Here is a 21,602-nt window from a genome sequence, read left to right on the forward strand (position 1 = left end):
GCAAGCAAAAAATCAGAAGCTGCACTAGATGAGCATATGAGTAACCAGAAAGCACAACTACAATTTAAGTAGGAAAACAAGTTTTCTGCACTTTGTTCTTTCAAATTAAATTGATATGGATTTTTTTTTCCATTTTGCAGTTGTTGCAAGCTATAATGCAGGCTAAGAATCAACTAGAGTTCTCAAGCAATTTGCAACATCCTGGAAATGGAAAGGAGGATAAAGCTGTCATTCCAGTTAAAATTATTTCTGTTATTTGATTGCTGTATGTGTTTTTCTACTCTGTTTTCCATTTTTTCCTGATCTGAAGATAAGGAAAACAAAAACAGTAATCAGACCACAGAAAGAATGATATCTGCAAGCGTACTTGCAAAGAGTCCAAAATTGCAATGTGTGTGTGTGTAAGCATTGGAAGGGAGTCTTTTTCCTCATGCACATAGAACATTTAGGGGGGGGGGGTATGTCTTCCTTTGCAATACGGCATGATAAACAATGATCTTAACTAATTCTTTTGACATATGGAATAATGTCGTAGGCTTCTAAGCCACTCTTAAGTTACAAGGGAGATCTCGAAAATTCTGATAAACACCTAGAACAAAAATGATATTCAAGTAATTGATATAACCCAAGAAAGAACATACAAGGCTATAAGAATATAAGTTACCTACCTAACTCTGCTACTAGTATGTTCTTTCTTGTGGTTATATCAGTTGTCGTATTTTTCGGACGATAAGACGCACTCCAAATTTATGAGACGATTTTTAGAAAAAAATATTTTATTATATAAAGATATTTACAAATTCTTATTTAATTTTTATTTATTGTTACAATCATTTGTATTAGCAACATTCAGTTCATCTTCACTCTCGGCACTATCATTCGTCTTGTTAATGTCACCGTTCGTATGACTTTCGTCTGAACTATTGTTGTCAATCCCTTCAAAAACTGCGTCATCTTTGGTACCATCGCATTACTTATCCCACATTTCTTAAATGACTTTATAATCGTCTCTTCTTTCACAGCTCCCCATGAATTTTTCACCCATGTACACACTTCTGAAATTGTTGGCCGTTTCATACATCCTGTTGTTGCTGTAACATCGTAATTTGGCTTTGCCATCCATTTGTTCCACTCTTCAGCATAAAATTTTTGAATGGTCTATTATTAGATCCATCCAAGGGTTGTAATTGACTTGTAAGGCCTCCAGGAATGACAGCTAATTCTGTATTCATTTCTTTTAGAAGCTTCTTTGTTGATTCTGTTTTATACACTCTGAATTGATCCCACACTAACATCGCAGGCTTTTTAAACAATGCACTGAACGTTTTGCCCATATCTTTTGTATCCATAATTTCATTCCTGTTTCATCCATTCCAGCCTTTATCTTGAACATGAATAATAATGCCACGAGGAATTTCATCTCTCAGTAATGTTTTTCTCTTGAAGATTAACATGGGGAATAGTTTTGTTCTATCCGTGCAACAAACTAAAACTACAGTGTACCGAGTTTTTTCGTGACCTGTTGTTTTGATCACTATTGATTTGGTGGCTTTTGAAACTACTGTCTGATTTGAAGGAACATCAAAAGATAGAGGCACTTCATCCATGTTCGCAATTTGATTACACTCAAAGTTAAATTTCCTTCTCGCTGATATGACAAATCTATGGAATTCTATAATTTTAGCTTCATAGTCAGCCGGCATTTTTTGAGCTAGAGTGGTTTTTGTACGCATGCATAACCCGTGTCTTTTCATAAATCTAAATCACCAAGGTGATCCGGTAAAATCAAAATTCCATTAGCAGTTGCCCATCATTTCACTTCAAAAATTATCATTTTCGTAGAAACAGATATTCCCATGTTTCGATGATTTGTTACACAATTTTTCATTTGTACTTCTAATTCTGGCCATTTTTCTAGGTGCGAACGGAATGTTTTCTTGTGTTTACATAGCAGTTTTAACTGTTCCTCTTGTTTTCTCCACTCACGAACAATTTTTTCTGTTGGTGGTGAACCAAAAATGTCTTTCTACTGCTCTGTTTCCATATTGTTTTGCACAATTTATCACATTTAATTTATAACTCATGTTATATAAAAGTCTTTTTTGTTTTACATTCATTTTTTCTAATTTTAAAATAAAAATTTTAATGACTTATAAAAAATAATTCAAATGAACCGTACAAAAGTGCATATGTCTTTAATTACACACTAATGACTACTGACGCTCTAAATTTGTGATTCACCCACATGCAGCGAGATAACTTAGGTACCTACCTTCAGTGGCGTACTTACTAATTTTATTAACATATTGCGCCAGTAATTGAACTTCGCTAACAGCTTTGGTACAGTGTAAAGATTCGTATTTTAATGTTACCTTCAGACCATAAGATGCACTCCTATTTTAAATCGATTTTTCTATGTAAAAAGGTGTGTCTTATGGTCTTAAAAATATGGTACTTTAATATCATTTTTAATAAAATGATATTAAATACCATTTAATATCATTGAATAAAATAACAAGCTGCATAAAACAACAAAGAACAATAAGTAAGAAAAGTTTAAAGGAACTTAAAGCTGAACAGCTCTGACAGGTGAATTGTACACTCAACTATACAAGCATTATTCAAGACAAAAAAAAAAACTGTTTGAAAACAAGAACCAAACCTTGGAGTGTCAGGGGCAAACTCTGAAGAAAACACTGACTGACTTAGCTTGGGAGGCATGTGGTGAAGTTGTCTGCAAGGATAGGAAAATAAGAGTACCATGGTAGATGCAAGAAATTAAGGAAATAATCCTGGAAAAGAAGAAAACACACTGAAAGTTTCTAACAAATAAGTCAGCATATGCTCTAAAAGAATACAGAAAAAAAAGGTAAGAATTAAGCTACAAGTAGCCAAACAAAATCATGGGAAGACTTGGGTAAGAATATAGAAGATAAATTTCAGAAATGTTGCAAAATGTCCTGGAGGTTATTGAAAGAGCTTAGAAATGGAAGAAAGAGTACTGTAAAGGGAATCAAGATGATAAAGTTGAAATGAAAACTGAAGATAAAGATATCCTAGATGTCTTGAGTAATTACTTTGAGAGATTGTTAAATGAAATAAGCAGTGCCAGAACAGTAGTAGAAAATATTCAAGAGGAATGCAAACAGGAGATCACATTTTTACTTTACAACAAACATTTGAGAAATCCTGGGAATATAACAAGGATCTGTACTTAAGTCATGTGGATTTCAAAAGCCATACAACAAGGTGCCTAGATAAAAGCTTTTCAAGCACAACAGTTATATAGAAGTAAATGAAATATTACAAAGAACAACTGTCAATATTTAAGTTATGAGCATCTAGAAATGAAGAAAATACAAGAAGATGGTTTGATATAAAATCAGGTGTAAGACAACATTCACATTATCTCCACACTTTATCATCATTTACATAAATCACATTATGAAAGGAAGTGGCAATAAACCCAATTTTGGAATCTGTGATATCAAACGTGGCACTCTGCTTTATGTAGATGATGTACTCCTAAATAAATCCAGTAAAAGTATCCAGGATTCTCTATCTAAATTGATTAACACTATTTATTAACTAAATTGATAGGAACATAAATTTTTAACATCATAAAAAGAATGAACAGTGAATTCTTAGAGCTTGTTTTAGTAATTTTATCATAATAATATAGCAAAAAAAAAAGCTCAATAATACAGGGAAAAAAAATTGTTACACAAGAGAGAGAGAGAGAGATCCTGCAACATTATAACTTAACAGGCACATTCTGTTGTCATTAACTGTTATATCTCAACTTTGAAAAGAGATGTAACAAGTCTAAAAAAATAAAGATGACAACTGTGAAGAGTACTACAGAATTGATTTTTTGGGGACAGTTAATATTGTTGAGCATGCATAAAAAATTGGGAGACTTATACAGTGCAATTCCAATGTAACATCCCTTCAGTAGGATATTTTACACTTCAAGTGGAAGAATAGATCACAATTGAGTAATGGTTTGGCATGCTTAAGTAAATGGAAGAATATCACCATAAATATATAAAAAATTATTAATAGTAATTAAGTTACAAAAAAGGCAATGCTTGATATAACTTTTAAAGAAAACTACATTTACACACACACACACACACACACCATTCAAGACCACCAACAATGCAAGTTTTCAGCATGCTGTTTAAAATGATGCCAACGATTATAATACTTTTACATACTCTTTCTTCTTCTTCAGCCTTTAATCGTGCTGCCTCTTGTTTTGCCTTTTTATGAGCTAATTTTCGCTGTCTTTCCTCTTCTTTAAACTTTAGAATGCGGGGATCACAGGAATAAGAATTATCTGCATAATTAAGGTTATTTCAATATTTATATGGCTATGCAATACAGATGAACAAATATAAAATCAATTTTTAATTCAATATGTGTGTGTGTTTATTTATTTAATTGCCAGTCTGGTTTGCTGAGTGGCTAGCTTATCTGCTCTCCAGCCAAAAAAAAGGCTGCAAGTTCAAATCCCACCATGGGCATGAATGTTTGTGATTGTCTGTAAAAATACTAATAGTGGTCAGCAGTAGATGATGAAGGTAGTTGCGGTTGGTGAATTGGCGGAGATGGAGAGTTGTAGAGTAGATGCCCTCCCTCGATGAGTCTTTGGACACCCTGGAGTTGTTACGTAATAATAATTCAGAGCATGAACAAAATGTCACTAGTATTCAGCTCAGTTCAATTGGTCTACTTTTATGGTTTATTTTAGGAATCTATGTTTTCCTCATTACTATAAGTTTTACTGAACCAGCACCAAGAGCTTCAGATATCTCCCTTCCCTCCAAGTACTTTCCTTGAGCATACCAAATTCTTCCCCCTGTACATTGTACAGGGGGAAGAATAATACCAGATCAATATATGGAGAGCATATTATAACATGCTGTGTCAGTGAGTGTTACACACATACCACAGTATGATATGATACAAAGACTGGATAATGTGAGAAGAACAATTTTTGAAATATTGTTAGGAAGATGTTAAAATCTCTGCATAAGGAAAGTTAAGAAAAGTACTCAAACCTTCTTCCACACCCCTCTTTTTTTATATATATTAATCCCCTACATGAGAGATTTCAGACCTACAGCACATTAATGCATGTGCAGACAAAATACTGAGAAGCAAGAAGAAGAACTTAATATTTCCATACAGTGTATAGAGCTATTCCAAAGTACAGAAGTAGATGAAAGAATACAAATGCAGTTCTAGTTTCTAGGCAGACACAAAAACTAGCCCACAATGTATGTTGAAGATTTTGTGTCCCATCTTCAATCTCTTCACAGCAAATTGTGAATACGCCCTCCTCAATGCTATATGAACGACATCCTAATAATCAGTACTAATGACATACATAGTCTGTTTAAATTTAAGAAATTCTGATCCATGCAAAAATTTACCCTTAAAAAGAAGAAGTGCTGAATATCTTAGTGTTGTTTATATGTATATAATTTGATAAATATTTAGGCACTGTAGACCTATAAAGAGTCCCTTGTTCAAAGAGTTCTTGAGGAGTCTGCATAAAATAATGTGGGGGGAAAAAAAGTGAGAAAATGTCGGAAAGAGGAAGCTAAGTTATGTGTGTGAAATACACAATTTTGATCCATATGTGATCAAAATAATGCCAAAGATGTCTATTTATCCCACTGGTACCAAGGCATATCCTGGCATAAAAGGTGAGGAATGTGAAGACTCCCCCCCCCCCTCCCTCCTCCCACACTTATAGTGCTCTAACCACTCACATGTGCAGCTGATATTACGTTAGCATGGCATTACTATGCAAGACAGCTTCGTATAATTCAAGGTGTTTGTGATAAACAATCTAGAATGTAACAATACCGCAATTCAGCATTCACCAAGGTTAAGAAATTTAACAAGAACATCCTTAAGATCTTATAAAAACAATATTGCCATAATCTTCTTGGATAGTGTTGCATTATTTTTTTTGCAACGTGATAGAGATGGTGGTAGTGGCTGGGTTTCAAAGCCACCACCACCATCATGAGCATTTCATATGCTTTCTGCATACACTGAGCAAAACAGAAAGTAAGAGCAACAACTGAGGGTATTATACTAACAATTTTTGTCAGCAGGGTATCCTTTACATGCAGAAATAGGATCCCACTATGCATCTTTATACAGGAACATGTTTCTAATAATCCTACCATCTGCAACTGATAGGGCAACCATACAATACCCATTCGATGTCATCTCATGGTCATATAAGGAAACTGACAACGAAAATGCTCTATCTGCAACATTTGTCCTACACCAAAAAACATTGGGTTTTTATGTGTTCCCTTGTTATTGTTATTATTTTTTTTTTAATACCCTCACTAGCCTGGTTAGCAGAGAAAATTTCTCTCTCTCTCTCCAAAACTAACAGGTTATGGTTTAAATGCCACTGTAGCATGGATGCGTGGGGAAAGTCTTTAAGTAGTAGATGATTTTTGTCACCCAATGTGAGACAACTACTCTGCTTACTAAAGATCTGAAGTGACTTGAAAATGTACAATTTGGTCTCTAAGTTTATCTATTCAGATTGTTATTATTATTTTACAGGTATCCATGGAGTCTTCTGATTCCATGCATTATTTAACACTTAATCCCTCTTCCCACATACGTACACAGTAGAAGGTGACGGAATGTGCAACAGGTTTAAAACCTTTGTAGTGGGACTCATAAAAAAAGAGTAGCCAAATTATACAATGGCCTATATAAGACAAGGTACTTCTACTTGTTTTGGCATAATTCCCTGCTGAAGAATTCATTAGTGCAGGCAACCGAGTGGGTATATTCCCTCTTCGAGTGCAGCACTAAAAACAAAGGTAGATGCATCTGTTGGTATGGTATCTGTTGAATATTTGTTCTGGGGGGACCACTCTACACAAAGCAAAATCATGCAGATTTAAAGATTCTCGGCAGTACTCTGTTGGGTTCATTCTAATACAAGTTTTATGAGAAGTGTGGCCAAGGCTGAAGTATAGTTGAAAGTTTATTTTTCACTTGGTTAGAGTATAATAAATTTAGTTTAATCCTTTATCCAAGTGTGAGCAAACAAAGTTTGCGCCTGAAAGTATCTTCAGGACTTGGGTAAGGTGATACAACACCAGGGCACTCCTTGCAAAGGTGGAGCAAGCTACCAACACTCCTATCTCAGTATCTCCCATAATGCAAAACACATCTCCTTGCGGATATGTCTAATGTTATGCATTAAGGGAAGGGCCACAACCCAGACTAGTTTCAACCTTTATTGAGGTCTCTTCAGTGGGAGCCGGGCCCAAGTGGAGATACCAGGCAAAAGCATTAACAGGTCATCTCTAGGAGTGTTGGTAGCTTGCTCCACCTTTGCAAGGAGTGCCCTGGTGTTGTACCACCTTACCCCAGTCCTGAAGATACTTTCAGGTGCAAACTTTGTTTGCTCACACTTGGATAAAGGATTAAGCTGAAGTATAGGTTCAACTTATTGAATCAACTATCCAAATATTATGCAAACTAGAGGTAACTCCTGTTATGTGGGGGACTGCATTCTAGAGACTCACCACGTATATCAAAAATGCATAAAATGGGAGGCTTATAGCATGGTATAACAGAGGCTGCAATCCAAAACGGTTGCGATTCTGATCTTTCAAAATTAATTTAATTGAAAAAGGACCTATTTTAACATATACTAAGGCATAAGAGTAGTAAATAAAATATTTAGTACATATAAAACAAATATCTATTAAAGTAGTTCTTTATTTTCGAGATTAATACATACAAGCAACTCTCTCTCTCTCTCTCTCTCGAGAAATATTCACTGAAAATGTGTGATGCTATCCAGTCATTCTTATTCGCTCGCCAAACAACAGATAATCTTGTTATATGTATTCCTTCAGTGACAGTGGGTTGTCTGAATGGTACATCATGAGGGATGAGAGGTCATATTTTGTAGTCATTGAAAGTTTTTCCACTTGGTTATACTATAAATTAAAGATGCCAAGAAATACATTTTTTTTGTTTAATTGTTTATTCAACTATAAGCAAAGTTTGCACATGAGATAACTTCACAACTAGTATATAGAGGCAAATGACTTCAAATCACTTGCCTTACTATCTCATAATGCAAAGCACATATTCTTACAGAGATGTATAATGCTATGCATTATGAGAGGATCACTACCCAGATCAGTTTCAACCTTTATTGAGGTTTCATTAGTGGGAACCAGATCCAGAAGTGATACCAAACTTGAAGTAATGCAGAAGTCATATTTCCATATACAAGTAGCTAAAAGGCGTCACACCTTATACTAAAATAATCTGGATTACAAATAGATGTTGAAAGTTTTTCCACATGGTTGTACTATATATTAAAGATACAAAGAATTTATATTGGTTTCATCCTTTATCCAAGTGTAAGCAAACAAAGTTTGCGCATGAAATGACTTTACGACTGGGCTACTTGTATATGGAGGCTAATGACTTCACATCAAAAGTATTTTAGTAATAAGGTTTGACACCTTTTTACTGCTTGAATATGGAATATACTAAGACAATTGATGTGAAAATCATTAGTCTCCATATATTAGTAGCCCAGTCGTGAAGTTACTTTACGTGCCAACTTTGTTTGCTTACACTTGGATAAAAGATGAAACTAAGAATATAATTTCGTGGCATCTTTAATTTATATTTTGTAGTCCCCAGAAGCAATGCCTCCCAAAAGCAATGTGGAGCAGTCTTTAGCAACTTTAAATCCTGGCACTGTCTTCTCTTCAATGGATATGTAAGTATGACTGTGCATATACTTCAAAAATAAGGCCAGTTTCATCTAGGTTACACACCTTCTTCAGGGTGAAACCTCTTCTATCTTTGCTTTGAAAAGATCATGAAATTCTTCAGCAGCAAGGTGATCTACAGCTCCAGCCTCACCAGTCATGTTAAGATTGTTGAATGCATCCAACTCATATAGGGGTTGAACCACCCACAATTTGCAGCAAAAGGTGTCAGTTGTTTTCATCTTTTGTCAGATCTTCATATTTACAGATAGACAATGCTGCATAGACCAAAAGACAGTAAGGACACAAAATAGACAATGAGCACATCAGATGGATGGAGGGTAGCAAACAGGATGCACACATGGAATCTTCCACAACCTTGGATTAGCAATAATCTTTATGGGCATAAATGAAACCACATATAAGCAAAAATGTGGATAAGAAAAGCAGATATAAAAAGAGTTATCTATACTTTACTATTCTGAGAAGCAAAAGTACAGGAAGTCATTTTCAGGATAAAGCATGAAAACCATAGAAAAATTGATTTCATGGTTTTCAGTAGAGACAGGGCAGCAAGTCTTGAGTTATCTCTTCAGCTGTGAGCAACTCTGTTCATTTGTCTGAATTTTGTACTAACTTCATCCATTCTGAGGTATGTAAGCCTTGCCAAAGAAAAGTGAATTTTATAGACACTAGGACACACCTAGAAAAGAACTGTCTCGGAGATATTAAAAGGCTTTGGAGTTTCTAAAGTGATTTATAAAAAAAGAATGAAACCGACTTCTGCAAATACAGTATGGCTCAAAAAACACAGTACTGAATAACTACAACAATTTATGTTATGGAGTGAAAAATGCCATTTAAGGTCAGCTAGGTGTAGAGAAATAGCTTCTGTATCTTGATGGTGGTTTCTTGCATTTAATATAAGGTGACCAGACATCCCTGTTTTTCAACCATTAATCCTATTGTCCTGAGAAAATACAAACAGGACACTAAAATGACTTTTTTTTTTTTTAATTGTCCCATTTTTCTTATTTTTCCTCTTTTTATGTAAACTCTAATCTGCTTCAATTTGTTGCAAATTAGCAAAGAGGTTTACTCTATTTCAGTAGATGGTATTATAATCCATTCAAATGTGATTCATATAACTTTCACATAGTAATATATTATAATTAATGCACATGGGAATCAATTTTTGTGTGTAGCATGGCATGTAGTCATGACATGTGCAAATGAATTTTAGTATTTTCTTTGATATTTTTCAAAGTACTGATGTGCTGGTTTATACCTCCACCAGCATTATACTTGCTCTCCAACCAACAGGCTGAGGTTCAAACCCTGATGGGGACATGGATGTTTGCGATTGTCTTTAGGTGGGAGATGAATTTCAATGCCTGGTGTGAGACCACTACCGCACTTATTGGAGGCCTGAAGAAGCATGGAAAAAAAAAAAAAGTTCCATGTTTGGTTTCTAGAGCAAGGTTTCAAGGACTATGTAAAAAAAAGAGATAAAAATAGGGGGGGGGGGGAATACTTAACCCACCAACAGTGAAAAATGTGCTACAGGTTTCAAATAACCTTTTGTGAGTGGGAGTGATATATTAAAACACTAAACACTATTATTCAAAGTGTTTAGTAATTAATTATAAATTCATTTTGTTGAAAATGAAAATAGGTCATGAGATTCCCAAGAGAAAGCATAGTTTGATGGATACATTGAAACAACAATTAACTTGCCTAACTGAAAGTCATAATGTCAACAGTCAAGTTTTATTCTCCATTTACAGAGCTGAATTTTTTATTAAACATGGTGGGTGTTCAGATATTATATAATACAATAAATTTAGATATTATATAATACAATAATACTGTTACTAAAAAGAAACAGATGCAGCAAAGAGTGAAAGTCATATACTAACCACTATCATGACAAAAAAGACAAATAGTGAACAAAAATACCTCACTGCACAAGAAGGACTGCTAGCTTTACATAGTATCTGTATAATCATTCATTTAGATCAATGGATTGCACATCTACCATCATGTGAAACTTATTCTCAAAAAGATTCACATACACAAAAATAAAATGTGAAAGTATAGTTATGAAAATACTAGCTTTTTTTGCATTTCATGAAGTGATAGGTAACTCACTCATATTCATCAAATCGCTGAAGCCTGAAGTTGGACCTGGTTTGGTGAGATATTTTACTCTACCTATAAAACAAATACAAGTGAAATTGTTGGAATTCCAACACTTGTAAGAGAAACATAGGTATTAGTGGATCACAGTCTATCCATAAGTTAAGTAAAAACATGAAAATGAACATCTCAGGAGCAGGCTGTGCTGCACATATTGTGCATAATGCTTGGCAAAACAAGCATAGATATGTTGCCAAATGATGTGGAATCAATTATTAACAAAGGTTTCAAGATTTTCATGTTTTCACTATTAGAGTCAAGGCATCAAAATCCTTTGCAATTTTGTTGCAAGTTTAGGAAGTGTGAAGACAAGATGGCTTACCATGCTACCTGCTAGGGAAAGAATGATCAAAATATCTGATGGTCTCAAGTTATATTTTCTATCATAAATGAAAGCCCCACACACTTGAGGAATTTTTTTTTTTTTTAATAATCCACAGTCCCTTCTTTGGTTCAAGTTCATTCACAGTGAACTTAAACTACATAATAACACTATTAAAAAGATTGCACAAGAGAACATCTGTGGCAGTGAAAGCACAAGAGACTGCTCTGACAGAACGAATGTGCAAGAGAAAGGAGCAATATTTTTTTTACATATGCTGTCCTGGACCTAAAAAACCAGCTGACAGCAAATGGTGTCATCACAAAAGTATAATTCTAGAAAAGTATCAAAGAAACTGTCAACAATTTCTATGACACTTTTCTAGAATATGTGAAAAACTAAGCCAAGCTTTTAGCAGAGATATGTGTATTTAATTTAATCTTTAATAATTTATTTTAATTTTAATTTTAAAAAAATTAATCTTTAATATTAAATTTAATCCTTATTGGCTTAAACCACAAGTAAAATGATGGTAAAACATGACAGAATTTCATGAAGGCTGGGGCCATTGCCCAGTAAAACAAAGCTCCTGTTGTTTTCATCAGGGAACTGGGTTTTTCCAAAAATTTCCAAAAATAAATTTGGAAACCCGGGTTTTTGTATTAATAATATATATATAAATATATATATATTATTATTGTGTTTAAGGGCGCTTTTTTGGAGGGAAGGGTTTACTTATGGGGAAAGTCAGCTACTGGAACATATCCTGAAACACATCCCAACTCAACATCACCAGAGTTCAAGATAGGTACTATCAACATAAGAAGCCTGAATGGCAAAGAAATGGAACTAGCAGAAGAACTGAATAAGTACCAAAGACATAATAGGGATAAATGAAACTAGAAAAGACAAAAACTGGTGAGATCTTTCTAAGCAATAAATACAAAATGCAATATTCAGCCAATAACAATCAGAGAAAATGAGGAGTAGCTATAGTATTCAACACTAAATATGAAGCTAATCTTCTTGAATGGCAGGCAATATCAAGTGGAGTGATGTGGGCAAATATCGGAATGGGAAACTGGACAATGAGACTTATTTGTGCCTATTCTCCCACGGAAGATGCTACAAAGGTAGAAGTGGAGAAATTTATGGAAGTTTAGAGAAAGCAACTTATACAATGAAAAGAGAAAACCTGGTCCTTGTTGGGAATTTCAATAAGCAGAGTAGGAAATGATTGTCAGGCATATAAAATATTTTGGGAAAATTTCGAGAAAAGAGCAAAGCTAAGAATAATGGCAAACACCTATTAGTTTTCTGCTCAGGACATGGGATGGTTATTACTAACACAATGTTCCAACATAAAAATGTGCATAAATTCACATGGACTGAAGAAGCCAGGAATAAGGAAAGTCCCATTTGACTATGCTATTGTTGATAGTGATGATTTCTCACTGGTGCAGGACACTAGAGTGTACAGAGGATTTGAAATTGGAAGTAATCACCATTTAGTCTTGAGAAGGATAAAATTGAATTTCATATTGAAAAGAACATGTAAGAAAGTTTTGAAGTGAATAAAAGTTGAGCAGCTCTCAGATGTGAACTGTAGACTAAAATACACAAACATTATTCAAGAAAAAATTGAAGAGTTTGAGAACAGGAACCAAACCTTGGAGATTAATTGCAAGCCCTAAAGAAAACATTCATTGGGTCAGCCAGCAAGGCATATGGTAAGGTTATCTGCAAGGATAGAAAAATCAGAACTCCATGGTGGACACAGAAAATTACAGAGGCAGTGAAGGAAAAGAAGATAGCACATCAAAAATTTCTGGTGAATAAGTCAGCTTGTGCTCTTAGAGATTACAGAGACAAATGTAAGAAAGCTAACACTGTGTAAAACTAGCCTAAACAGAAGTTATGGGAAGATTTTGGTAAGAACATAGAAAATAAATATCAAGAAGGTGGCAAAATAATCTGGAGGCTGTTGAAAAAAAGCTCAGAAATGGAGGAAAGAGTGCTGTAAAAAAATTAGAATGATAAAGGTGAAAAAGGATAAAACTGGAGAAAAAGATATCCTTGATGTATGGAGTAATTACATCAAAAAATTGCTAAATGAAACAATCAGTGAGAGCACAGTGGTAAAAAAAAAACACTCAACAGGCATGCAATCAGAAATACATATCTTGAAGAAGAAAAAGCCATCAAAAGCCTGAAATGTGGAAATGCAGCTGGAGTGGATGATATTCGACTATGGAATGTATAAAAGTCGTGCAGTGGCTGTACTTCAGAAGGCCTCGACAGAGAGACGAATTTCAGATGATTTGAGTATATCTCTCATAGTACCAATATACAAAAAGGGAAATAATACTGTGTGTGAGAATTACAGCGGTATTTCCCTACTGAGAGTTCCTGATAAGATTTATGCAAGTATACTTGAGAAACAGTTGAGGAGGATTGTGGAAGGGAAGCTTGGTGAAGAACAAGCTAGATTCAGGCCAAATAGAAGCTGTCAGGATCAGATTTTCACTTTACAACAAATAGTTGAGAAATTGTGGGAATATAAAAGCTCTGTATTTAAGTTTTGGATCTGGAAAAGGCATATGACAAGGTGCCAATGAGGCATATCAAACAACACTTGGTCTTTATTTGAGTTGTCTGTCAGCAGTTAAAATTGAAGTACAGGAAGATGGTTTGATATTAAATCTGGTGTCAGACAAGGATATACATTATCCCCTCTGTTATTCATTATCTATATCAGGAGTCTCAAACTCAATTGGACCATGGGCCATTTGGTATAAAAGTGTATCTCAAGTGGGCCGCAAAAAATTTGACTAAAAAAACATGCACTAATTAGAATTGAAGGGAAGTGAAAGAATGAGTATAAATAAATTGGAAAATGAATAACAAAAATGTTATTTATTCTACGTCATTACAAGACAAAATAATAATATGATGATTATGACAACTCAAAAAATTAATAATATAAAGAATATTTTTATTATATTAATATTTACAATAAATAGCATTTACTCCAAATAAAACCGAAATTAAATTTTATTTGAATAAATCAAATATTTATATATTTATACATTCTAAAAAAAGTATAAACTCTCATTAATAACCATCACAAAAATTTACAGAGTATCAGTTTGAAATTTTTTGTGTTTGTGTTGAAATAAAATACTTCTATATTTTTTGGGGGGCGGAGGGGATCTATATTTTGAGGAATTTTTTAAATGTTACTGAAAATATTTTGGGGAAAAATAATATTTTTGGGTTAATATATATACATATATATTATTGTTCATCTTTACTCAGTAGAAAATATAAAAAATTAGTCTGAATGACTATATACCGAGAATGAAAAAACAACAAGGTTTATTATGAAGATACAACTAGTCTTGTTGAATGATTAAAATATTATAAAAAATTAGTTTGAATGAGTATATACTGAGAATGAAAAAACAACAAGGTTAATTATTAAGATACAACTAGTTTCGTTGAATCATTCAACGAAACTAGTTGTATCTTAATAATAAACCTTGTTGTTTTTTTCATTCTCAGTATATACTCATTCAAACTAATTTATATATATATATACACACACACACACACACACACTTGCATAATATAATTATAGTAATTTAATTTCAGTATTTTATTTTTTTCCCGACACTTGACAACGTTTATTATTAACCAGCCTGCCAAAATTTGGACTCAGTGAGCATACGACCTTCATTATGGCAGGAAGGTTGACATCGGTTAACCTTGATCTGTGTGCTATTTTGTTACCTTTCATACATGAGAATAATTGTTCATATAAATAGGTGCTTCCAAAATAACACAGAATATTTGCTGAAAACATTTTTATTTCCAGATATTTTTGACCTAAATAACTGTATATTTTTTAGGTATAGTTTCTGGGAAAATTCCCTTGCTACTCCTCTTAAACACTATTATTATAATTACAGCTATTATAGCCTGTTTTTGTTTAGGAGTATCCCTTATTTTAAATACATTGGCTATTATTACTCAAAAAAGGGTATATATATTTTAGGGCATTATGGGTGAGTATAGAAGGCAATTATAACAGAATAAAAGAGGTGGAAAAATTTTGTACATACTTTGTTTCGATACTAGGATGTCTTCCAATTTCATGATCCTGCTGAAGGTTGTTTTTATAGTAAGGGGGGAGGAAAGGAGCATGTGGGGGTGTTTTGACATGGGAAAAATAAATTTGGAAACCCAGGTTTTGTATTAATAATATATATATATAAATGTATATATATTATTATTGTGTTTAAGGGCGCTTTTTTGGGGGAAGGGGAAGGATTTACTTATGGGGAAACTGGGGCAGGGTAGAGCATTAAGGGTGCAGACCGTTTCGGTCGACTGACCTTCATCGGAACATTTTTGGAATAAGTGTAGGGATATGTCAAGACTGCAAGTTGAATCTGGTACACTAACTTCTGTATAATTTTGGTACACCAACTTCTTGGTATTTCACTTTTTGAATGGAATCATTTTGGAAATCAATAAGTTCCATTTGAATACAAATAGGAACTTTTTCAAAATTAAAGGAAAAAGGATCTGTAAAAAGCGAAAAAACTTCTTGCTCCTTAAAACCTTTAAATCGCCTATCAAATTCTTTTATCTTTTCTAGAAAGTTTTCAGAAAAAAAAACTGAAAATGTGGATGACTTACCAAGAATCTCCTCTTCATTATAGCTACTTCTGGCATCGAGTGCAGTTACCTTGTGTGCATCGTCATCTTCTTTCCCATTATTCCAAGTAAAAATTATAAGTAATTTACAAGATTTCAGATACGTAATGAACACCCTTCACGAATGTCTGAGAAGTGAAAGCAGAACATAAAATAGACAGCAATGGTAGGCCAAGAGAGATAGAACAGCAATGAAGATGTGGATATGATTGGTGGGGTATTAACAAAAGATCGCATTACCAAAACACAAAGTCAAGCCAAGATTTTTGAGTTAATGATTTGATTGCAGATTTGTGTTTGAGTTAGTGGGGCACTCACACACATCTAACTAAAAACAATAGATTTTAGTTAGATACTGTGCTTGCCCGTGAAACACATGGTTTTGCTTAAGTGTAAACAGCATAGTTAATGTTGGGGGGGGGGGGGGGGGGGGGGAACATGTGACTCATTAGTTAGTGCCATTTTTATACTAGTTGTCTCTAATCGCACTAAAGAAATATATTACACATGTTGAGAAATATATTACACAGACAGCAAATGTCTGTGTACTTTATTCAGTTGCACAATAAAACTACTTGTTTTCCTTGCATCTGCAATACAATGACAGTTAGGGAAGGTGTGTTGTTTATTATCGAGGGGGAGCGAGTTATCGTCACGAAGTGAAAGTGGTTAAACTTTATTTTAGTGTGCAATGAACAGTACATGCAAAACTTTTTCATTTCTTTTTTCATAAAGTAAAATCAGGGTACATGGGTGTGAGTCATATGTGAGAGGAGTTATATTCAAGGAAATACGGTATTTCTGTTTTATTAATAAAAGAAACCATCCTTTTTTAAAATCTTTCCTTGAGGTGTCGGGGGCCGCATGAAATTGCTTTGGGGACCGCACGCGGCCTGCCAGTTTGACACCCCTGATCTATATGAATCACATTATGAAAGAAAGCAGCATCAAAATTGTCAGCTCTTTACTTAACCAAGACGTCAAGTTTATCATGGATGCGAAGTGCATATTAAAATTGTAATACCATTGATTACATTCAAATATATGATGGATATGAAGTGTACGAGGATGCGTATTTGATCCATAATGGCCGGTGGTTAATGCAGATGTTATACTTTTAAATATATCCAGTACAAGTCTAAAAGATTCCCTGATTAAAGTGAATAACTGTTGTAATAAATCTGGTATGAAGTCAGCAATAACAAGATAAAGACAATGAAAATAGGCAGAAACATTGAAAATATGAACTGTGTGAATCTCGTGAATGGATAACCTATAGTATAAGTCAAGCATTTCAAGCTAAGGCACGCTTTTTTAGTGAAAATGGTAAATTAAATATGGAAATAGACAACAGAATGAACAAAGCTGGTATGGTAGGAAATCATCATCATCATCAAATTCCTGACATGTACCCTCAAGGGGTGTACAGGATATGATAGTACTACATGAAAAATTTGCGTCATTACTAACTTCCTATCTACAATTTTCCTCCAAATCAGTCTGTTACTTGTCAAGTCTCCAACATTATCAGATCTTGTATTTCTATCATCTAAGGCACTTTGTACCCTATCAAACCACCTATATCTTGGTCTTCCGCTGGGTCGTTTTCCTGTCAACCTGGCGGAGAACACTTGTTTTGCCAATCTTTCCTCGCCCATTCTGTTTAAGTGACGATACCATCTGAGATTAGCTCTGCTAATGCATTCCTGGATGCTGACAATGTCAAGTTCTTTCCAAATATCCTTGTTTTTAATATGATATTGTCATTGATGCCATCTGTTCACACCTCTAATTTTTCTAAGGACTCTCATATCTGCAGTCTCTAATCATTGGTCAAGTGTTTTACTTCTGATCCAGTTCTCACATCGATAAGTTAAAACTGGTTTGAACACTGTCTTGTATACAGCTAATTTAGTGTTCTGACTAATTTCTCTCTTATTCCATATGAATTTATTCAACTGACTTCCTTCCATACCAGCTTTATTGATTCTGTTGTCTATTTCCATATTTAATTTACCATCTTCACTAAAAATCGTGTCTAAGTAGCTGAAATGTTTTACTTGTTCCACAGGTTCACCGTTCACAACACAGTTGATATTTTCAACAATTCAACCTATTTTCATTGTCTTTGTCTATGAAGGTCAGCATTAAAAAATGCTGACCTTCATACCATATCTATTACAAGAGTTATTCAATTTAGTCAGGGAATCTTGCAAACTAGTAGCGGATTTATTCAGAAGTATAACATCATCCGCATAAAGCAAAGAGCTGACATTAACATCTCTTTTGATATCATGTTTAATACCACTTTCCTTCATAATGTGACCATATAGATAATGAATAACAGAGGGGATAATGTACATCCTTGTCTCACACCAGATTTAACATTAAACCATCTTCCTGTACTTCAATTCTAATTACTGGCTTACAACTCAAATAAACACTAAGTATTGCTTGATATAATGCTCCATTGACACCATATAACTGTAGCGTATTGAATAGCTTCTATCTTGGCACCTTATCATATGCCTTTTCCAAATCAACAAAACTTAAACACAGATCTTTGTTATATTTCCATGCTTTCTCAACTATTTGTCGTAAGGTGAAGATCTGATCCTGAAAGCTTCCCTTTGGCCTGAATCCAGCTTGTTCTTCACCAAGGTTTTCTTCCACAATTCTTCTCAACTGTATCTCAAGTATTCTTGCATAGATCTTGACAGAAACAAGTAGTGAAATACCTCTCTAAATCTCACTTTCAGTTTTATTTCCCTTTTTATATATGGGTACTATTTGAGCTCAACTCCAACCATTGGGAATTCGTCCCTCTGTCCAGGCTTTCTGAACTATGCAGTGCAGCCACTGTAAGACTTTTATACCACCATACATCAGCATTTCTTGTCGAATATCATCTACTCCTGCTGCCTTTCCACATTTTAAGCATTTGATGGTTATTTCTACTTCAGGTATGTATATGTATTCCTGACTGTATGCCTGATCAGTGATTTTTTACCACTGTGCTATCACTGCTTGTTTCATTTAGCAATTTCTTGAAGTAATTACTCCATACTTCAAAGATATCTTTTTCTTCCGTTTTCATTTCACCTTTATCATCTCTAACTCCTTTTACAGAGCTCTTTCCTCCATTTCTAAGCTTCTTCAATAACCTCCAAAATATTTTGCCACCTTCTTGATATTTATTTTCCATGTTCTTGCCAAAGTTCTTCAATGACTTTTTGTTTAGCTAGTTTTACACAGTGTTTAGCTTTCTTACATTTGTCTCTGTATTCTCTAAGAGCAAAAGCTGACTTATTTGCCAGTAACTTTTGATATGCTTTCTTCTTTTCCTCCACTGCCTCTTTAACTTCCTGTGTCCACCATAGAGTTCTGATTTTTCTATTTTTGCAGGCTACCTCACCACATGCCTCTCTGGCTGAATCAATCAGTGTTTTCTTCAAGGCTTGCCACTGAATCTTCAAGGTTTGGTTCCTGTTCTCAAACTCTTTCATTTTTTCTTCAATAATCTTTGTGTATTTTAACCTGCAGTTCACATATGAGAGCTGCTCAACTTTTATTTGCTTTAAAACGCTCTTATATGTTATTCTTTTCAATACGAAATTCAATTTTATCCTGCTCAAGACTAAATAGTGATCACTTCCAATTTCAAATCCTCTGTACACTCTGGTGTCCTGCACCAGGGAGAAAACATTACTATCAACAATAACATAGTCAATGAGACTTTCCTTATTCCTTGCCTCTTCTCTCCGTGTGAATTTGTGCACATTTTTATGTTGTAACATGGTGTTAATAATAACCCGTCCATGTCCTGAGCAGAAATCCAACAGATATTTGCCATTATTATTAACTTTGCTCTTTTCTCCAAATTTTCCCAAAATATTTCTGTTTGTCTCACAATCATTTCCTACTCTGCTATTTAGATCCCCAACAAGGACCAACTTTTCCTTTTTCATGGTGTCAGTTACTTTTTTTTTTTAAAGCATCAAAAAATTCCTCCACTCCTACCTTTGTAGAACCTTCTGTGGGACCATAGGCACAATTAAGTCTCATTGTCCAGTTCAACATTCTGATATTAGCCCACATCACTTTACTTGAGACTGCCTGCCATTCAAAAAGATTAGCCTCATATTTTGTGTTGAGTACTATGGCTACTCTTTCTTTTCCATGATTGTCATTTCCTGAATATAACATTTTGTATTTATTGCTCAGAAAGATCTCACCAGTTTTTGTCTTTTTTTGTTTCAGTCACCCCTATTATGTCGATCTGGTACTTATCTACTGCATTCTTATGTTGATAGTACCAATCTTTAACTCTGGTGATGTTGAGTTGGGGTGTGCTTTCAGATTTGTTCGAGTAGCTGAATTTTCACTGTTTGCCCTGGTTCCCTGGCGAAAACAACGGGAGCTTTGATTAACCGCCGACGGCCCACCGGCATGAAATTTTGTCATGTTGTACCATCATTTTGTATGTTGGTTTAAGCCAATAAGAATACAATTTGGCAGGCTAAATCCCAAATTGCCAGCCCATCCTCGTTCATTCAGTATCCAGGTAGATACCCAACAGGGTGCACCATGAGATGGTGAGGATTGGATATTAGGTCAGAAGCCCTGGTCGGTTCTCCGCATTCCTTTAATGGCTATGTGGAGGTCTCCTCTCGGTTATACAGCTTTGACCCTTTAGGAAGTCAACTGAACAAATTTATATGGAATAAGACAAAAATTAGTCAACACTAAAGTAGCTGTATACAAGACAGTGTTCAAACAAATTTAACTTACGAATCTGAGAGCTGGGTTAGAAATAAAACACACTTGACCAAAAACTAGAGACCACAGATATGAGAGTCCTGAGAAAGATTAAGGACATGAACAGATGGCATCAATGGCAATATCGTATTAAAAACAAGGATATTAGGAAAGAACTTAACATTATTAGCATCCAGGAATGTGTTAGCAGAGCTAATTTCAGGCGGTACAGTCACTTAAAAAGAATGGGAGAGGAGAGATTAGCATAACAAATGTTCTCTGCCAGGCTAGCAAGAAAAAGACCAAGAGGAAGACTAAGATATAGATGGATTGATACAGTAAAAAGTGCCTTAGAAGACAAAAATACAGGATCTGATAATGTTGAAGTCTTGACAGATAACAGACTGATTTGGAGGAAAATTGTGGATAGGAAGTTAGTAATGATGTAAGTTATTCATGTAGTACTTTCATATCCTGTACACCCCTTGAGGGTACATGGCAGGAATTTGATGATGATAATAATAGTTCTTGTGGGTGGAAAAAAAGGTTGCATAAATACAGTGACTTGTATGAGTGGGTTTCTCTAAACATCAAATGGCACTGGATGTTTATAGACAACCTCGTGTTTACCAAAAACTCTCCTTTCTTGGTATACTGAGCAATATACTATGAAAGAAGAGTTGAACATTCCTTTCTATTTCAACAGTAAATTTGATATTGTAATAGCGACAATTAAGAAAACAGATTTTCAAAATTTCCGAGCTGTACTGTGAAACAATAAAAATATCACTCAAATAAATGCAACC

The 21,602-nt window shown here is 34.4% G+C and overlaps 1 protein-coding gene across 1 annotated transcript in view; it reads right to left on the minus strand.

The window, feature by feature from the left end:
• LOC150108433 (dnaJ homolog subfamily C member 2) overlaps window positions 1-21,602 on the minus strand; it is a 337,407-nt gene that overhangs the window by 138,076 nt on the left and 177,729 nt on the right. Inside the window, exon 9 of the mRNA XM_090415844.1 lies at window positions 4,221-4,342. Coding sequence (XP_090271970.1) covers window positions 4,221-4,342 — 122 coding nt within the window. The remainder of the gene's footprint in view (window positions 1-4,220; window positions 4,343-21,602) is intronic.

This window comes from Typopeltis vanoorti, chromosome 3 (genome assembly GCF_054136105.1).
Source record: "Typopeltis vanoorti isolate ZY-2024b chromosome 3, IOZ_Tvanoo_1.0, whole genome shotgun sequence".
In the NCBI taxonomy this organism is placed as follows: Eukaryota; Metazoa; Arthropoda; class Arachnida; order Uropygi; family Thelyphonidae; genus Typopeltis; species Typopeltis vanoorti.